Here is a 17,379-nt window from a genome sequence, read left to right as displayed (position 1 = left end):
TCTTTTTCTCTTCTCTCTCTCTCTCTCTCTCTCTCTCTCTTTCTCTTTCTCTTTCTCTCTCTCTCTCTCTCTTCCTCTTTCTCTCTCTCTCTCTTCCTCTTTCTTTCTCTCTCTCTCTATTTCTCTCTCTCTCTCTCTTCCTCTCTTTCTCCCCCTCTCTTTCTCCCCCTCTCTCTCTCCCTCTCTCTCTTTCTCTTTCTCTTTCTCTCTCTCTCTCTCTCTCTCTCTCTCTCTCTCTCTCTCTCCCCCTCTCTCTCCCCCTCTCTCTCTCCCTCTCTCTCTCTCTCTCTCTTATTCTCTCTCTTTCTTTTTCTCTCTCTCTCTTTCTCTTTCTCTTTCTCTCTCTCCCTCTCGCCTCACCTCCCCTCTCTCTTTCTCTTTCACACCCCCCCTCTCTTTCTTTCCTTCTCTCCCCCCCCCCTCTCACCCTCCTCCCTCCCTCTCCCTTTTACCTCTCTCCCTCTCACCTCCCCCCCTCTTTCCCTCTCCCTCCCTCTCTCTCTCTCTCTTACCCCCCCCCTCTCGCTCGCTCCCCTCATTTCAACACCGCCTCTCTTCCATGTACCTCCCCCCCCTCGGCCCCCCCGAAACGCTTTCACTTTCTCTCCTAGTTTGGGGCCTGTATATAGAGTTTTTTATGGGTTTCAAACGCGGTGTAGTGCTAGGTATATTGTTTATTGCTGTTTACTGTAAGGGTTTCAAAGGCGGTAGGCTGAGTTTGGGACTTATTATGCGTATGTGGTTGTTCCAAATTCAGTTCTATTGTTGTTTTTAGGGAATTTCTAGTGCTGGCAGTGGTATTGCCTGCGTTGGCGCTACGCTTTGTTCGACAATGCGCTCGTACTTCTTTCCTTACATTTGGACGGGCCCCGGCTGGGGCTCAGTACCAGTTCATGTTGGTGGGCCGTAAGTCGGAGCATAAATACTCTGCGCGCCTGCGATGGGGGTGTGGGTAGACAGTTCATCGTGGCTCACTGTCTGCCTCCACGCTTTGTGCGCTGTGTGTGACTCGTCGGTGCTCGTTGTCACACTGCGCACATTTTTCATTTTACCAGGGGTACGGGGACTGCTAAACGTCGTGGCGGGGGTGGGCTCGCTGTCTGCCACCGCGCATTAACGGGGTGCGCTATGCGTGCACTCGTCAAAGGCTCGCTGCCACACTACGCGCGTCGAATTATGTTGTGTGTGGATATTTGGGTGACTGGTTGCTGTATGTGAGTGTATGGGTTGTGAGTGGAATAATTTTTGAATATCCTTGAGTGGGGGCCCGGGGTGTCACGTTCCGGGTTGCAAACTGGGGGTGATGCCGTGGGCCACAGGACGAGTTGGCCAGTGGAATCTCATTGGTCGGCAGGATTTTCAATATGGGGATGGTGTCGCCGCCTGTGGTTATGAACGGGTTGTGTGACACTGTTCTAAATGCACGGGGACTTCAGTGACATGAGGCACTGAAAATTGATTTCTGTTCCCGTGAGAAGAGCGTTATTTTAACACCTAAAGGGTTAGGTGTTACGGGGGATATATAATAACTGTGTGAGAGATTGTGAATGGAAAATATGTGTTACTGATATGTGTAATGTAATATGAGCGAAATACATACTAGGCTTTCACGGACAGAAATAAATATAGTTACACATACACATAGTCATTTGCAAATTGGAGTAAAAGTGAGATTATTCACCTAAATTACAATGTCCGATACAGATGTTTAGGAATGATAGGCTGTAAATAACAACTTTCTGACTAACCACCATCTCAGGAAACAGCTGATGGAAAATAAGTTCCCCGGAGTGGTATAAAGGAGGATCTTGACAACAGGATTGCGAATCTGGGTTTCCAATGGAGACAACTGGAAAAAAGATTAAGGCGGTGTCATTGATAAATCAAAAACGAAAATTGCACAAATGCTCTCATATGATCATAGTCTAGGAGATGCCCGACATTCCATGCTTAAAGACAAATGATGGATTGTGAATGGCAAATGTCACTGATAATTAAGTGTATTTTTTGCTTCTCTCTTTTCACAGCTGCTCCAGGACGGATGGCCGGCGCTGACAATTCCGAACCCCAACAGGGAAATCGAAGAGACTGTTGACAGTCAGGGGGTATAGTATCACAAGACCGAGATTATCAATTCCTGTTTACACCAATATAGAAGTGTGAGTGAAATTAACTCAAGTTTGGTAAAAATAGTTTGAATACAGAGAAACTTGCTTTCCAAACGGTGACGTTACGAGTGATTGAAGGAAAGGTGAGAATGGAAAATACACAGATAGGAGCAACCGGAGGGTTAGATGCACTGACCATAGAAAGGGTGGACAATCTGTCTATTTCAACGACTGGAGATGTCACAATAAAAGTGACGAAAAGATGGCCAAAAATATTCAGGCCATTACAGAACCTTGTAGTTAAAGGAGGCTGGTGTAGAATGCGTACCCAAATCAAGATAATGCCGATAACCTCTGCAGACATTACATTGACCGAATTGGACGTTGACTTGATTGACTGGAATTTGATCGACTCCCCTCTAGTGTCCAGTGAGACGGAGGGACTGGAAATAATGTCTTTTACTCCGCCACAGGGAGTCGTTGCAGCAAGCGACCCAGAGACAGCTGTATTCCACGCTGAAGTGTCCGTTGCAGATGACTGCCAGTTACAGACGTGCCTCCCTCTCGAGGATCACCTAGCCGAGGCTAGACGGGTAGTGGACTATCTCCAAGGCCTACTCCAGCCCACACAGCCCGGAGGGGAGACAGGTTCCAATCGCCTCTCTCCCTCTCCCTCTGGAGAACCAGATGGCCAGAGACAGGCCCAGTTGGGGCCACAACCCGTGCCGGAACAACAACTAACCCCAATAGGACCACCCACGAGGTGGCAACCACGAGGAAAAGGTGTAGGCAAAGGCAGGAATCCGATTGGCTACCGTGTGCGGCAGGTGCACTGTTGGACGTGTGGGACCCTCGGACACATTGCTCGGAACTGTGCAGAGCAGGACCATATATCCCCAACAGGGCGTGTTTGTGCAGGGACAGGTGGCGGGCCCCTCCCAACCACGGGCCCCTCTCAAGGAACTGTGACTGGACCAAATAGGTATGTGGCTTTCTCCTCCGAACAGGCTCCAGGGAACCATGGCGAAGATGGCATACTACCAGGACGTGTTCTGGGCCCGATGACCCCAGGGTCATCCGGTCACAGGCAACTGACCCACCGGGTCCCACAACCCGGGGGAGACCGCCAGTGTTGTTGGGGCTGTGGAGTAAAAGGTCATTTTCAAAGGTCATGTCTGCAGAGGCCACCGGCAGAATAAAAATATATGCAACTGACTAGGGTAGAGGTGGGATATATTGAATGATAAAACATGCTCCTAATTAGATTAGAATAAAAAGTAAATAGAGGTGTTAGGTGATTAGATTATGAATGAAAGTTACTAAAAACGAATGTATGGGTGACTGACAAATGCATGAACTAATCAGACTGACAAGAGGTCAAATTATGTTAAACAGTTAATCAATAGTAGACAGTGTGATGATGTGACACTGCGGCAACTAGTGATCAGTAAATTATCCATGCTCGGTCAACATTCAGATTGATCAAGAGGTGGACTGCATGATTAAGAAATTAAAAGGACTCATAGTTGTTTCTAGTATTTTATAGTATTGATAGAAGCATATTAACAGTTATGAGCAATAGGATAGGTGTTTGTTTACTTTTATTTTTACTTCTCTTTTCTAGTGTGATATGAGCAATTCCTGACTTAGGCCGGGAGTGTATATTTCGTTTATTCATTTGATTTCCCTTTTTTATTTCTTAGTTAAAAATGAGCTAGAAAGCTCACAAGTTTGGTTTATTTTTTCATTTATTGATTTGGCAGCGTTTTCTTTGTGTTTTGTTTTCTGTTTTCTTTCTTTCTGTGTGTTTTTTCTTAGGGTACCTGGCAAGCTGGGAGTGATCTCGACACATCAGGACGGGGTAGTATGTGTCTGTAAAGTGGACTGGGAACAAAGTGAAGGAACATGAGCTAGTTATGGATTTTTGTTCTCCGCCCATTGAATACCCAGTTTTAGCGGCTGGGGGTGTGTCGTGGTTGGTGATAGTGTTGGGAAGCATGATTCTCTGTACATTACTGAAGCTCAATAGATTTGGTCGCTATTGGCCAAATTAGTATTGTGTAGGGTGTGAACATGTGCAATTGATAATTGGCTTGTGATGTGGAAAGTATGTGTTTAAGGCGGACTGTGATTGTTGCCATACACACAGGTTACTGGGAAAATGGATGTCAGTGCTGTCCGGTCCGGGATGCAGCTGTCCGAAACCAGAGGAAGACGGTAACGATGTTTTCATGTGTATTTCACATCGAGAGGTGGAGAGTATACTGTTTTGACAGCATAATATAATGAGAGCCATGTGAATTTTTCAGAATTTTGAAATTTAATGATCTAGAAGCCATGAAATATATAGATAAATGATTTGGAAAAGAAAGTTGTCAAAAGCTCAGACCAGTAAAGAGAGTCTGAGGGATGGAAATTATGGATTCTCAATCAATTGTTGTGGTAGAAGTGATCCCCACTGTGCCCCGGAGCGATATATTCACTACAGGATACGGAGGGGAGATTGGGGGATCCACAGTCATCAGAGAGTGGTACAAGGAAGACCGAGGACTCCATCGGTACCGTTGATCCAGGACACTGGCTAGTGTCTACCCAGCGGCTCCATGGGGAACCACAACACTGCGGAGAACCAGGAGACGCCTGGCTTGGCCAACGCAGTGACCGAGTCTTGAGGCTTCAGAGGGAAACGACAGACAACCAACGAGGAGACAGGCAGCTAGGCCTCAGCAACAACTCCGGCTGTCAACAGAAGCAAGGCCTCAACTATTGACCAGGGGGTCAACAAGCGAAGGGGGGGAGCTGCTATCGCCCCTATCGACGACCAGGCGGAGGGGAGGAGACACAAACCTCTTCCACTGATCCGAGGGTCAACCAGCGAAGGGGTCGAGCAGCCAGCAACGACCTCCCCATCGCTGTGAAGAATAGAAGATACTACAGCAGGGGGCTCTACCCCCTAAGAGAGGATCTCCACGAGTCAAGATGTGCTTGACAGAAGATGGGGTGTAATAAGAAAGGCAATTTGCTTTCTGAGTTGCACCCAGCAGTCGTGATATTGCACCAGCTCTGAGCAATAAAGAGGAGGCAGGGTCAAATCTAAAAAACATGGACCCCCCTCCTCAAATGCTCTATTGATCTTGGTACGAGAACAAGTATTAAAGACTGCACATGATCACAAAAACTGAAATGGCTAATTTGAATTTTAGGATCTGAGTGTGACAAATCAGATATATGCTTTGTTTTAATATGGTTTAAAATGTCTTAAGTGTTATCTAGATAGTAGTGTGTAGAGATTGATATCTATGTTTGACATATTAAGGATAGGTAAACTATCCGAGTGGGGATCTGTAGTAAATTCCCAAACATAGACTCATGATTAACTAAATGTGTAGAAATATTTGGGCCTCAAAACAATAAGTCATAGATTGTCTGTGTGTGGTTACAAAGACTGATTGTGCAAATGCCCTCCTGGGGTGACAATGGCATAGTGGCAGCTGGGGTAAGACTCCTTCCCTTTAGGGGGAAGATCAAACGAAGAACAAAAGGTCACCTAGACATGTTATCTCGCTGGAGTATCCTGTCACACACACAGACACTCACATACTCACACACACACATACACTCACACACACATTTTCACATACACATCCACACACACACACACACACACACACACACAATGATGAGGTTAAAAGGAAACAACTGTTACATCAAAGACGGCCTGGGGACACAGACAGACACACACACATAATCACACACACACATTTTCGAATACACATCCACACACACACACTCACACACACATAGTCACACACTCACACATACATACACATCCACACACACACACACACACTCACACACACACACACACACACACACACACACATTCACACACACACACACACACACACACACACTCACACAGGAGATCTCCAAACTACCTGGTATATTGTTAAGTAAGTTAAAATATAATTAGTGTTTGGTCATACTAAAATGTCTACAATTAGTTAATGTGTCTGTGCTATTTTCAATTAATGTTCAGTATGATTAATTGATTGTTACACATTCTGCAATCTGTTAAGCAGTTTCTATATGGTATTGAAATGTATTCTATTAAGCTAACAGAATGATTAGATTAAGGTAGTTATATGTTCTAAAAGTCAAACAGACTTAGTAATAAAGAAATATATCTGTTTAGGTAATCAATATATCTTGAGGTACATCAAAGTACTAACAAGTCAAGTAATGTGTTTAAGTAAAAGATATAAGGAAATGAAAATAATGCAATGTTAAAGGTAGATGGTTAAGGCCAGCCTCTGTTTGCATTTATGTGAAAAGGGTTTGGCCTATAAGCCAAACCCCTATTTTCAAATGCCAGCTTAAGCAGTCCTGTGATTGGAGGAACTAATGTGATGATGTCATCAACTCCGAGACACGGCCGGGGCTATAATAATGGGTGTGTGATGTGGGGAGAGGACCGAAGAAACAACAGAAGAACACTCTGGAACCACCAAACCCACACAGGACAGGACCTCACCTACCATCTCCACCATCAACACCAAGGCAGAACGAGAACAAAAGGACTTTTTGGAGGGAAAACAGACTGCTTTGTTTTGTCAGCCAGGACAACAAAGACCAGCTTTATACTGAAAACAGACTGCTTTGTTTTGTCAGCCAGGACAACAAAGACCAGCAACAATTTATCTTTATACTGTAATATTAGCTGGTTGTATCATCTTACGGCATAGTGTTTGTGATCAACAACCATAGCATCTTCTTATTGTAATTTGTATACACTCTCAGACTTTGATTAAACAACTGTTAAACTATCTTTCCTCCTTAATTCCTGCTGCCTTTCTGCCTGCTCAGTCAGTTTGAAGAGAAGTGATTCCCAGCTTTAAAGTATTGAGACACAACGCCGAGAGTACTAACCAACAGGTTCTGAAGCAGAGCAGAACCAAAACAGCCTGGGAATCCACTTCACTAGTAAAGGATGTCGCATTGCGTTCATCTTCAATGAATGGACCAATGCAATAGTCTACCAAAGCCCCCCCCTCTCTCTCTATATATCTCACACACACACACACACACACACACACACACACACACACACACACACACACACACACACACACACTTCAGAAACAAACATAGTATCAATGAGAGCATCAATAATACACCTGAGTGATGTCTAGTAAAAAAAAAAAAAAAAAACGTTTTTTTTGGGGCCCCCCCCAGTGCTGGGCCCTTGGAATCATCCTAAGCTACCCCCCCCCAGCTACGCCCCTTACCAGCCCAGGCTTCAGTAAAGTAGAACTTATTGGGAGTATTGTCTGTGTGTCTGTTTCTTCCATTTGCTATTCTAACCCCTGGGTAAATATTGTGACTGCATAATTATTTAACCCTTACACACCATTCACAGAATAGCATTTGTAGGGTGATCAAGGAAGGGTACTGCTTAAAGGGAAGCCCAATAATACTATTGAACTGACAGTCACTGGGTGTGGGAGGGCTGTCGGAGGTACTGGGGGAAGTGAGAGTGTGTGGGGAGCTACTGCTGACCGCCTTGGAAGGCGAGGGAGACCAGAGTACCAGTCCCCAGGTTAGTAAATCCTGGGCCCCATCCACTCCAGCTGCAAGCCCTCCAGAACGACGTTCCGGGCCAAAGACGGGGGTACATATAGGTCCAATACTATAGTATCCTACTACCCAGTGTCTGTGTACTACTACTCCCACAAGCAGGGATAATCCACCCTTCTACATTATGTTTATTTTTTATTTTTTTTTTTTAAACACAAAAAAATAAAATTAAAACTAACGTTCCTCCCGCAGGTAGCCCCCTATAAGGCTATAACGGAACCTGGCTCATTGAGGCCCCTCCTCCTTTCTCATTAATGCCACCCGCCACAGGAAAAGAAATCTGCTCTCGCTGCTTTGTTATAAAAAAAACCCTGCAGATGTGAGAAAGACTGCAGCAGCAGCCTCTCTCGATGGACACCTGTGACTGTGAGCTCCTCAGCCCCGCCCTTCGGCGCGCTTCCATGGATATAATCTCAGCAGCAGGTTTGGCAGCAGTTCTTTCCGCGGTGCCAGACGAAGTAATCTGTCCAGTCGACCTGGCAGGAGGAGAGTCGGAGGAGCGCTCCCTCAGCTCCATCAGCTCCATCAGCTCTATCAGCTCCATCAGCTCCATCAGCACGGCGCCTCTAGGTAAGTCTGACAGGCAGGCAGCCAGCCAGGGTCTCCTCTCTGGGGGATCAACCCTCCAGAGCCCTGCCGCTCGGCTCGTCATCCCTCCCACCCAGTAATGCAGTGATTGGACCGGGGCTGATCTCAACGCGTTCCACGCTGTCTTTTCAAATTGTGGAACCGCGGCTTGGCTTGGGGGGATATTTTGTTTGTTTCCATCAGAAAACCAGGTATAGGCGCCTGCTTTGTATTCTGTGCGTAATTTGGCACACCCTATGTGCGTCGTCGCGTCTCGCGTACATTCAGCTATATAATATATGTGTAGCCTACCCCAAAATCATGGTTAGGTATAATAACTCTAAACTAAACCTGGTGACATTTGATAGACTGTTTTAGTTCAGCTTTGAGACTATATTGTCTGTGGGGTTTTCCATGATGTCCATCATAGTGTATCTGACCATTCGCATTCTTACCGCAGCTTTTTCCGCGGATGCTGCTGCAACCAACTCGGTCCTCTATCGGTGGCATGAGAGGAGAGCAAAGAGGCCGGAGGACGTGGTGGTCCACATGGGATGTCTGTTGCTACGAGGACCCCCTCCCGCACCTTTGCGTTCTCTCACGCCGTTAACCAGTGTTTTCCGTGCATCGGCTGGAGTTGCGCCGGCGGCGGCCGTAAGAAGCGACAGGCGTGCGGCTTGAGTTGTTATACGATCGCAGGTAAGAAGAAGAGCAGAGACGCGTGGCATTAAAGGCATTTCTATATAGCTCAATTTCCAAGAGGGGACTGATTGATTGATTGATTGATTGATTGAAAACTTTATTAACAGATTGCAGAATGGGTACAGTACAGTACAGGCACAGCTCAATGCACAATTGTTAAGGGGATGCAGACCAGAGAAAGACTTTCGTCTTGTTTACATCAGGGTCCCCCATTTTCAATTCATCATAACATAATATGACATACACGACATACAGATAGACAGTACCTACTGCTACATCTATACATTTATGACATACCAGATTTGCAAAGACTCATTAGAAATGTCTTTAAATTCAATGAATGAGACTAGTAGAAGACACGTCATACTGTGATTTCAAGTCTATAGGCTGTTAGTGTTGGCAATGGCATCAACAAATGCAGTAGAGTGCTAAGAAATATCTTTCATTTAAATTAATAAGACTAGTCTATTGGTAGTCTATTTAGATTAGATTCGATTAAAATGTACTGTCATAGTCACTATAGCGTACAGTAGCTACAACGAAAAGAAGTTTGGCATCCAGCCAGAGTGCAAATGTAACAGTAAAGTGCAATCAGCACATTTTGCAGAGTAATTTACTGTGTAATATACAATGTACAGGTGGTTAAACTGGATATAACATAATATAAATTACTGCTGAGTAATAGTGCTAATCAGATGTATTGTATGTACAGAGTTGTAGTATTAATATGTACAGTGATACAGGTATAAACACACTATGGTAGTAGTCAATCAATCAATGAATCAATGAATCAATCAATCAATCAATCAATCAATCAATCAATCAGTCATACTGGCCAGCAGCGCAACTAAGAGTATAGGTAAGGTATATGTACAGATATATATATATATAGTATCTATAGATATGTACAGATTTAGATATAGTGTATCTAGATATACAGATATAGATACAGTATCTACAGATATGTACAGATATAGATATAGTATCTACAGATATGTATAGATATATATATATATGTAAAATGATTAAATATGCAGGCAGACAGATGTGGATAAACATAATATGTTATGGATAAACATATTACATGCAGTATATTTGGTATATAAATCAATATGTACTACTATACATTTCAAAGGTCTATAGAGACTATCAGAGAGTTGGCATCAAGTTCAGTAGATATTTAAGTCCATTGCTGTTGAAAGACGCTCTGTGTTGCTGATAAGAGGCGCCCCCCCCCCCCCCCCCCCCCCCCGCTGTCGGCGTCTCTCCTGGCCTGCAGCCCACCTGTTACCTGCATGGGCACAGTGTGCAGCCCACCTGTTACCTGCATGGGCACAGTGTGCAGCCCACCTGTTACCTGCATGGGCACAGACAGTGTGCAGCCCACCTGTTACCTGCATGGGCACAGACAGTGTGCAGCCCACCTGTTACCTGCATGGGCACAGACAGTGTGCAGCCCACCTGTTACCTGCATGGGCACAGACAGTGTGCAGCCCACCTGTTACCTGCATGGGCACAGACAGTGTGCAGCCCACCTGTTACCTGCATGGGCACAGACAGTGTGCAGCACCACCTGTTACCTGCATGGGCACAGACAGTGTGCAGCCCACCTGTTACCTGCATGGGCACAGACAGTGTGCAGCCCACCTGTTACCTGCATGGGCACAGACAGTGTGCAGCCCACCTGTTACCTGCATGGGCACAGACAGTGTGCAGCACCACCTGTTACCTGCATGGGCACAGACAGTGTGCAGCACCACCTGTTACCTGCATGGGCACAGACAGTGTGCAGCCCACCTGTTACCTGCATGGGCACAGTGTGCAGCCCACCTGTTACCTGCATGGGCACAGACAGTGTGCAGCCCACCTGTTACCTGCATGGGCACAGACAGTGTGCAGCCCACCTGTTACCTGCATGGGCACAGTGTGCAGCCCACCTGTTACCTGCATGGGCACAGACAGTGTGCAGCCCACCTGTTACCTGCATGGGCACAGTGATCCACCACGGCTGAGCTCGGAGGACGTTCTCCCCGCGTACCGGAACAACAAGTCACGGTTGAGCGGGTTTACTGAGAAAGAGCGTAATAATAATAAACCCCCAAGGTAGTCAGAGTTGTCCGCGAATAATACCGTGTGTTAGGGGCTGCACGATTAATCGATTTTAAAATCGAAATCGCGGTTTGGAATGATGCAATTATCAAATCGCAAAAAGAAAAAATATATCGCAATATATATATATATTTTTTTTATTTAACCAGGAAGTCCCATTGAGATACGAGATCGGTTTGGGAGAGGGAGGTAAGGGGTTTTAGATTGTGTGTTGTGAAGTTTAGACTTCAGAGAGGGAGAGTAAAGTACAGAAAAAAAGGTATACCGTTGGGTACCGGTATCGATTCCCAGGTAAAAAGAAACATTTTCAGGCTCGGTGTCCCGAACAGACCCACCGTGTACGTAGGCCAGACGCAAGCCGCATTTTACAATAAACCTCTGTGGGGCTGCTTAAAAAAAAAAATTATAATCGCAAATTTAATCGCAGTCGCAATATCTGTCCGAAAAATCGCAATTAGATTATTTCCCAAAATCGTGCAGCCCTACCGTGTGTCACACAGTCACGACCGTCTGCAAGATTCCTTGCATGCAGCACAAAAAGGCCGTGGGGGGCGAGAGAGTGAGTTCAGAGAGCGACGGCAGGCAGGAAGGTCAGGAAGGAGTTTTGTTTTGTTTTGTACACAAGGTTTGAATTATTCAAGTGCCTGGGAATGATGCTTCTAGTCGCGGTGCTATTGGCGTGGCAGTGGCTTGGTTTACATGCCCTCGGCAGCTCTCCTTTTGCGGCATTGTGTTTCTGTCTCGGCGTGGACACTGTGGCTCCCAGCGGGAGGCATGCACCAGGCGAGACGTTTTTTATATTTTGTATGACTTGTTTGTTTTTTCGTGGACAACACATAATATCAAGATATGACGATGGATCATTTCTATAATTTTATTCATAATCTGCGTACTTCTTCGGCACGTGCTTTTTCTACCCGTAAGTGCAGAATCTAATCATTTGGGGGGGGGGGTTACGGTGAGGAGGGGGTTGGTTGGTTGGTTGGGGGGGTCTGTAATGACCTGCAGTGAGCGTCCCAGCTATAGGGCCACGGGTCTCCAGTTCAAGAGTTACGAATCTCTTATATAAAAATGGAAATAGGTCAAGAAGCTAGCCGTCACCATGTTCACTCTGTACCAGCGATGTAAGCCCTTACAAACCCTCTCTCATCTGATTGGATCAGTGATTCTTGCCCAAATTCAAAGCTTAATTTAATTGAGATTTGTTTTGGCAGTGATACTTATGGAGAGAGAGAGAGAGAGAGAGAGAGAGAGAGAGAGAGAGAGGCACCCGTTAATCTTAGACTTCAGTAATATGAGAAAAATGTAATAAATATTGTCCTTACAGATCTGTAATCCAATTTTAAACAAATAGGTAACCCCACACCAAGAGTATAAACTATTAATGGAGACATGCTTTCATTCTCTGTCTACTTGATTGAATGAACTCCTGGTACAAAGAGTGGACACCAGACTAACAGGTTTTATATACGTTGGTAATTATATTTGTTTGTGGCTCCAAAGGGGTTTGTTTAAGAGTCAACCAGATATTATATATGTTGGCTCACTGTAAAAGTTCCAAAAAGCTTTATATTCCACCTGGAATCAAGATTCAAGAGTTTTATTTGTCACATACAGTACATACACGAGACATGCAGTGAAATGTAGGCGGCCATGCCCACCTCGATTGTGCAAAGATACAAATAATAAAATAGAATAGACATGATAAAAAAAAGTATACGAATAAAATACTATGCTAAGCGTAAGAAATAAAGGTAATGAGTAATATATACAGTGATATTATACAATACAAACCAAATCTCTTCAGGAATGTATGTGAATATACTAGGCCTGCAGCTCCATGTTGGAAAAAAAACAGAATCACGATTATTTTGGTCAGTATTGAGATTGCGATTATTTAACACAATTACTCATCGGCTTTGGAAACATGATGCACTTATTGAACTTAAAAAAAACAAAAACGTGTCTTTAACAGTGAAACTCCTTGAACCTTAAATACAACTCAACTGGAAAAACAAAAAACATGACCTGGTTTAAAAACGTGACCTGCATGGTTTAGAAACGTGACCTCACTTAAAAACGTGACCCGGTTTAAAAAAAAAAAGTGACCCGACTGAAAAACATGACCTGACAGAAAGTCGATTATCTTGTTTTCATAATCCTTGGAAGACAAAATCGTAATTGAAAATAAAATTGGATTCATTTGTCCAGCTCTAGAATGTACTAAGCATTGCATAAACCGATGTGATCTACAGAACTGTGTGTGTGTGCGTGTGCGCGTGTGCGTGTGTGTGTGTCTATAGCTGCTGTGTCTAACATGCACTCTTGGTTATAGTTGGACGATTCATTGTCATGAATGTCTCTTCTGAGAGACTCAGGGGAACAAAAGGGTTCCTTTGAACCCTGCTGTGTGCGCCAGGAGGTTGTCCATCTGTTGCCATAGTGACTGTGGACAGCCAGTACAATGCAGGTCTACTACCAGACCCATGGATGATGGTAGAGTGATGGTGATTTCAGTTTTACCATGGTTACTTACGCCTGCTACCCCTTCTGGGGCATCTCTGTCTTGAGCTGTTCTCTCCAGTTGGTTCCAGGTCATCTTCATTTACCATGGTGGTACATCATGACAATAACAATAATAATAATAATAATAGACTTTATTTCTATAGCTCTTCTCATACAAGAATCACAGCCCAAAGTGCTTAACAGGCAGCCGTGGAATAGCAATAAAAATGAGGATAAAATAGACAGAATAAAAACAATGCAAAGAATAATAAAAAAAAAAAACTGTAAAATCAATGCAGGTATAATAATAACAATACAAATATTGACTGATTAGACCCATTGTATAAATAATTTAACCACGGTATTGCCCGGGGGTAAAAGCCATATATCACCACATTTGTACTTAAATAATACCATGGTATATAATCCAAGTTAAACCACGATACATGGTAATATAATGGTATTATTCTTTAACAGAATCTATCATCAGAATCAGAATCGATCACCTATCACCATTGCAGTGACCCAAAAAAAAAACACACACACTGGAAATACCATGGTAATACATTTAATTTTTTTAAAGGGATAAGACTCAGTACCGGCGGCCACTGAGTTCTTGGACCTGTGCAGCAACATTAGCCTGCTGTGTCCTAGTTCCAGCGCGGCTTAGCAGTCGCGCAGCACAGTCTCGTCTGCCAAACAAAGGCTCAGGTCTCTCTCTTATCTGACCGGTCCTGCGTCCCCCGAGCGAGCACACAACAGACGAGCTGCCGTACAGAGCCGATCTGATCGCGGAGCCACGCAGCGAATGCAAAGCGACCGCGGCCTTCATGTCTGGCCTCGCTGAGGGACGACGGCGTGCTGCTAATATGACAACAACGTGATGATGATGAGGGTATCTAGGCGCTGACGGAGGATCACACCGCTGCTCTCTCTCTCTCTCTCTCTCTCTCTCTCCCTCTCTCTCTCTCTCTCTCGTCTCCGTGTGGTTATGGAAGCGTTGTCAGAATGGGGACATTGAGGACGTTGAGTGACAACATCCAGCAGCCGCCCGTCGACCCATCCTTCCTCTCTCTCTCTTTCCTCGTCGCGGCAGAGATCCCCGCCGGCGGCCAGGTGTCTGCGGACGACATGGGTCGCAAGGAGCCCGAGTGGAAGAAGGACACGGACAACATCCAGGACGTGTTCGACTTCATGGAGGAACTGGGAACGTGAGTAGAGTCGCTCTGTTCTAAGACTGGACTGCATCTTATATAGACTGAAAGTATACAAGTTCCTCATTGTGTCATCTTCTCACGGTACGAGAGGATATTTTCAGGGAGTTATACAATCAGATCAGATTAGATTACAAAAGAGGTAATCTAGAGAGATCATACAGTACAACGAAAATAAGTTTGGCATCCAACCAGAGTGCAAATGTAATATACAATGTACAGGTGATTAAACTGGGTATAAAATATATTAACGAGTACTACTACATACAGAGTTATATGCAGGTGTATAAGTAGGTTTATTACATGGCGTTTTTAAAATTAGCCAAAATGCTTGATTGTGATTGGTCAATAGCGCTCTGTTGCCCCTAGCGGTGGTCAATTATTTCTCGATAATTCACCGTTGCTAGGGGCAACGCACAATAATGACCGCTGTTAGGGGCAACGGAGCGCTATTGACCAATCACAATCAAGCATTTTGATTGCAGTCACGAAAGCTAAGCATTACCATTATGCACAGCTGCACTGCATCAGGTGCAATCAAGTCCACACACCTGCCGACACCAGAGGAGCCACAGAACAACTGCGTCTGCATTTGATCTCGTCTTGTCGATGGTGTAAAATGAATTACGTATATTGTTAGTAAATTAGCCCTGTAATAAGCGGGATAATGTATAGCTATACTCTGTCATTGTCGCAAAATAATTGACCTTAACTGCGTTTAGAACACCTCGGTGCGGCGCCTCAGTGTTCCAGAACGCAGTCTCGGTCAATTATTTTGCGACAATGACCTCGTAGCTATACATCAGGGGTAGGCAACCTTAGGCACGCGTGCCTGCATAGGCACAGGGGCAGCAGTAAAAAAAAAAAAAAAATTATTTTATTATTATTTTGCTATGAAATATTATAGTGAAATATTTTGCACTGTTGTCGCATTTATCTTGTTGAAATCCTCCAACAGGTTCTTTTTACTACCACATATTTAATTGAGACCCTTTATTTGTTTATTATTTCAATTTAGCTGGAAATACATTGCTACATCATTCAGTAACATTTGCAGAGCCTTATAACAAAAACATTATTACGGTCACCATTGTGACCAGTGGGATTAATCAACTAATTTTATTATTTATTTTTCTATTTCATTGAACATTGCACATGTTAAAAGCCATATTTTTTACTCAAAATGTGAGTATTACAAAGTCAACTTGTGTTCTTAAAACAATGACAATAAACATAGTTTTATTAGGTTGAAATAATGTGGTTGTGTACTTATTTTTCTGGATTATTATGGATTGAAAACTGAAAACCTTAATGCACAGTAACTGAACTCAATATTTTTAAGTTCTGGTAACTTATTATTATATATTTTTTACAGTGTAGTCTTGCGATCAATCAAAACGTATTTACACGATATACCTCACATTCACCCTCCATTCACATCCTGGTGTTCTCCATTAGGCCTGTAGGTGGAGCTATGACAGCCCACGTTTGATGTGTCCAAAAATGAATGGGCAAATGTGAGTGAAATGGTGGCACTGTATGCAGCTGTTTGTCTGCATTGCATTCCCCCCCCCCCAACTCAGATTTAGGGTTGATACAACTATCATAATAATATTGTTAATAATAACAATAACGATAATGATGTAATAATGTAAAAATTATCATTAAAAATACCTGATTATGAGAAAAAATATTTACGATGCATGGAATATTGTTGAGGCACACTAGTTACAACTATATTTCAAACAGGCACTCCATGTCAAAAAGGTTGCTGACCCCTGCTATACATTATCCCTTACATATAGAAGGACAAGAAACATTCTTGTTTATATCTAGTGATGATGTAATATAACGTTCATTCACTGGACCTGAAGTCTCTTCTCCCGCTGGTCTCGCTCCTCCTCTGGGTGACTGTTAGTGACTCATCCAGAGGCAGTGGTGGAAAGTAACTAAGTGTTTTTTTTTTTTTTTTTTTTAAACTTAATTTTTTAGCGTTTATCGCTTTTCTGGTCAAGCATGACCGACAGTTGTAGGGTGAAACGGGAGAGAGAGCAGGGGGAGACATTCGGCAAATGACGGCGAGTCCGGGAATCGAACTCGGAGTCAACCAGATCCGTGACGCAGCACGGAGTCCCGCAACGCAGCGCGGTAACATGGTGTGCTACTGGAGCACCCCTGTTTATTTTCTTTACTCAAGTATGAATGAATGATGCTTTTCTAGACGCTCAAAGTGCTTTACAATGTAGGGTGGAAATTGCCACCACTGTGTAACACCAACCTTGGGCTACACGGGCTCAATGGCTGCCTTAGGGCGTTTTCACACCTGTAGTTCGTTTGCTTTGTTCCGATTCAGGGAGACACAGGGACTATAATGATACAATGTTGGCACTTGTCCCTTTAGTTCGTTTGTGTTCACGCGGCTGTGTCAACAGCGGACCAAAACAAACGCACGCGCGAGCAAACTGTCACTCATTGGTCAGATTTTGGGGTGTGCCCCCCCCCCCCCCCCCCTTAACCCTGAATCTCCGCGTTACATT

General features: G+C 44.2%; 1 protein-coding gene across 3 annotated transcripts in view; it reads left to right on the top strand.

Moving 5' to 3' along the window:
• The first annotated feature begins 8,199 nt into the window (after positions 1–8,199).
• Positions 8,200–17,379, top strand: part of LOC311244518 (calcium/calmodulin-dependent protein kinase type 1D-like) — a 48,103-nt gene continuing 38,923 nt past the window's right edge. The window contains exons 1-3 of one of the 3 annotated variants that reach the window (XM_084334065.1): positions 8,200–8,315; positions 8,773–9,011; positions 14,725–14,839. In XM_084334065.1, the coding sequence (XP_084190191.1) occupies positions 8,867–9,011; positions 14,725–14,839 (260 nt within the window). In that variant the 5' untranslated portion in view covers positions 8,200–8,315; positions 8,773–8,866. Of the gene's footprint in view, positions 8,316–8,772; positions 9,012–14,626; positions 14,840–17,379 lie in introns of those variants that run through there. The other 2 variants (XM_084334067.1, XM_084334066.1) reach the window with 2 other exon arrangements.

The sequence above is a fragment of the Notolepis coatsorum genome (assembly GCF_963971535.1).
Source record: "Notolepis coatsorum genome assembly, chromosome: 17".
Classification (NCBI taxonomy): Eukaryota; Metazoa; Chordata; class Actinopteri; order Aulopiformes; family Paralepididae; genus Notolepis; species Notolepis coatsorum.
This window is presented reverse-complemented; position numbering and strand designations above follow the sequence as displayed.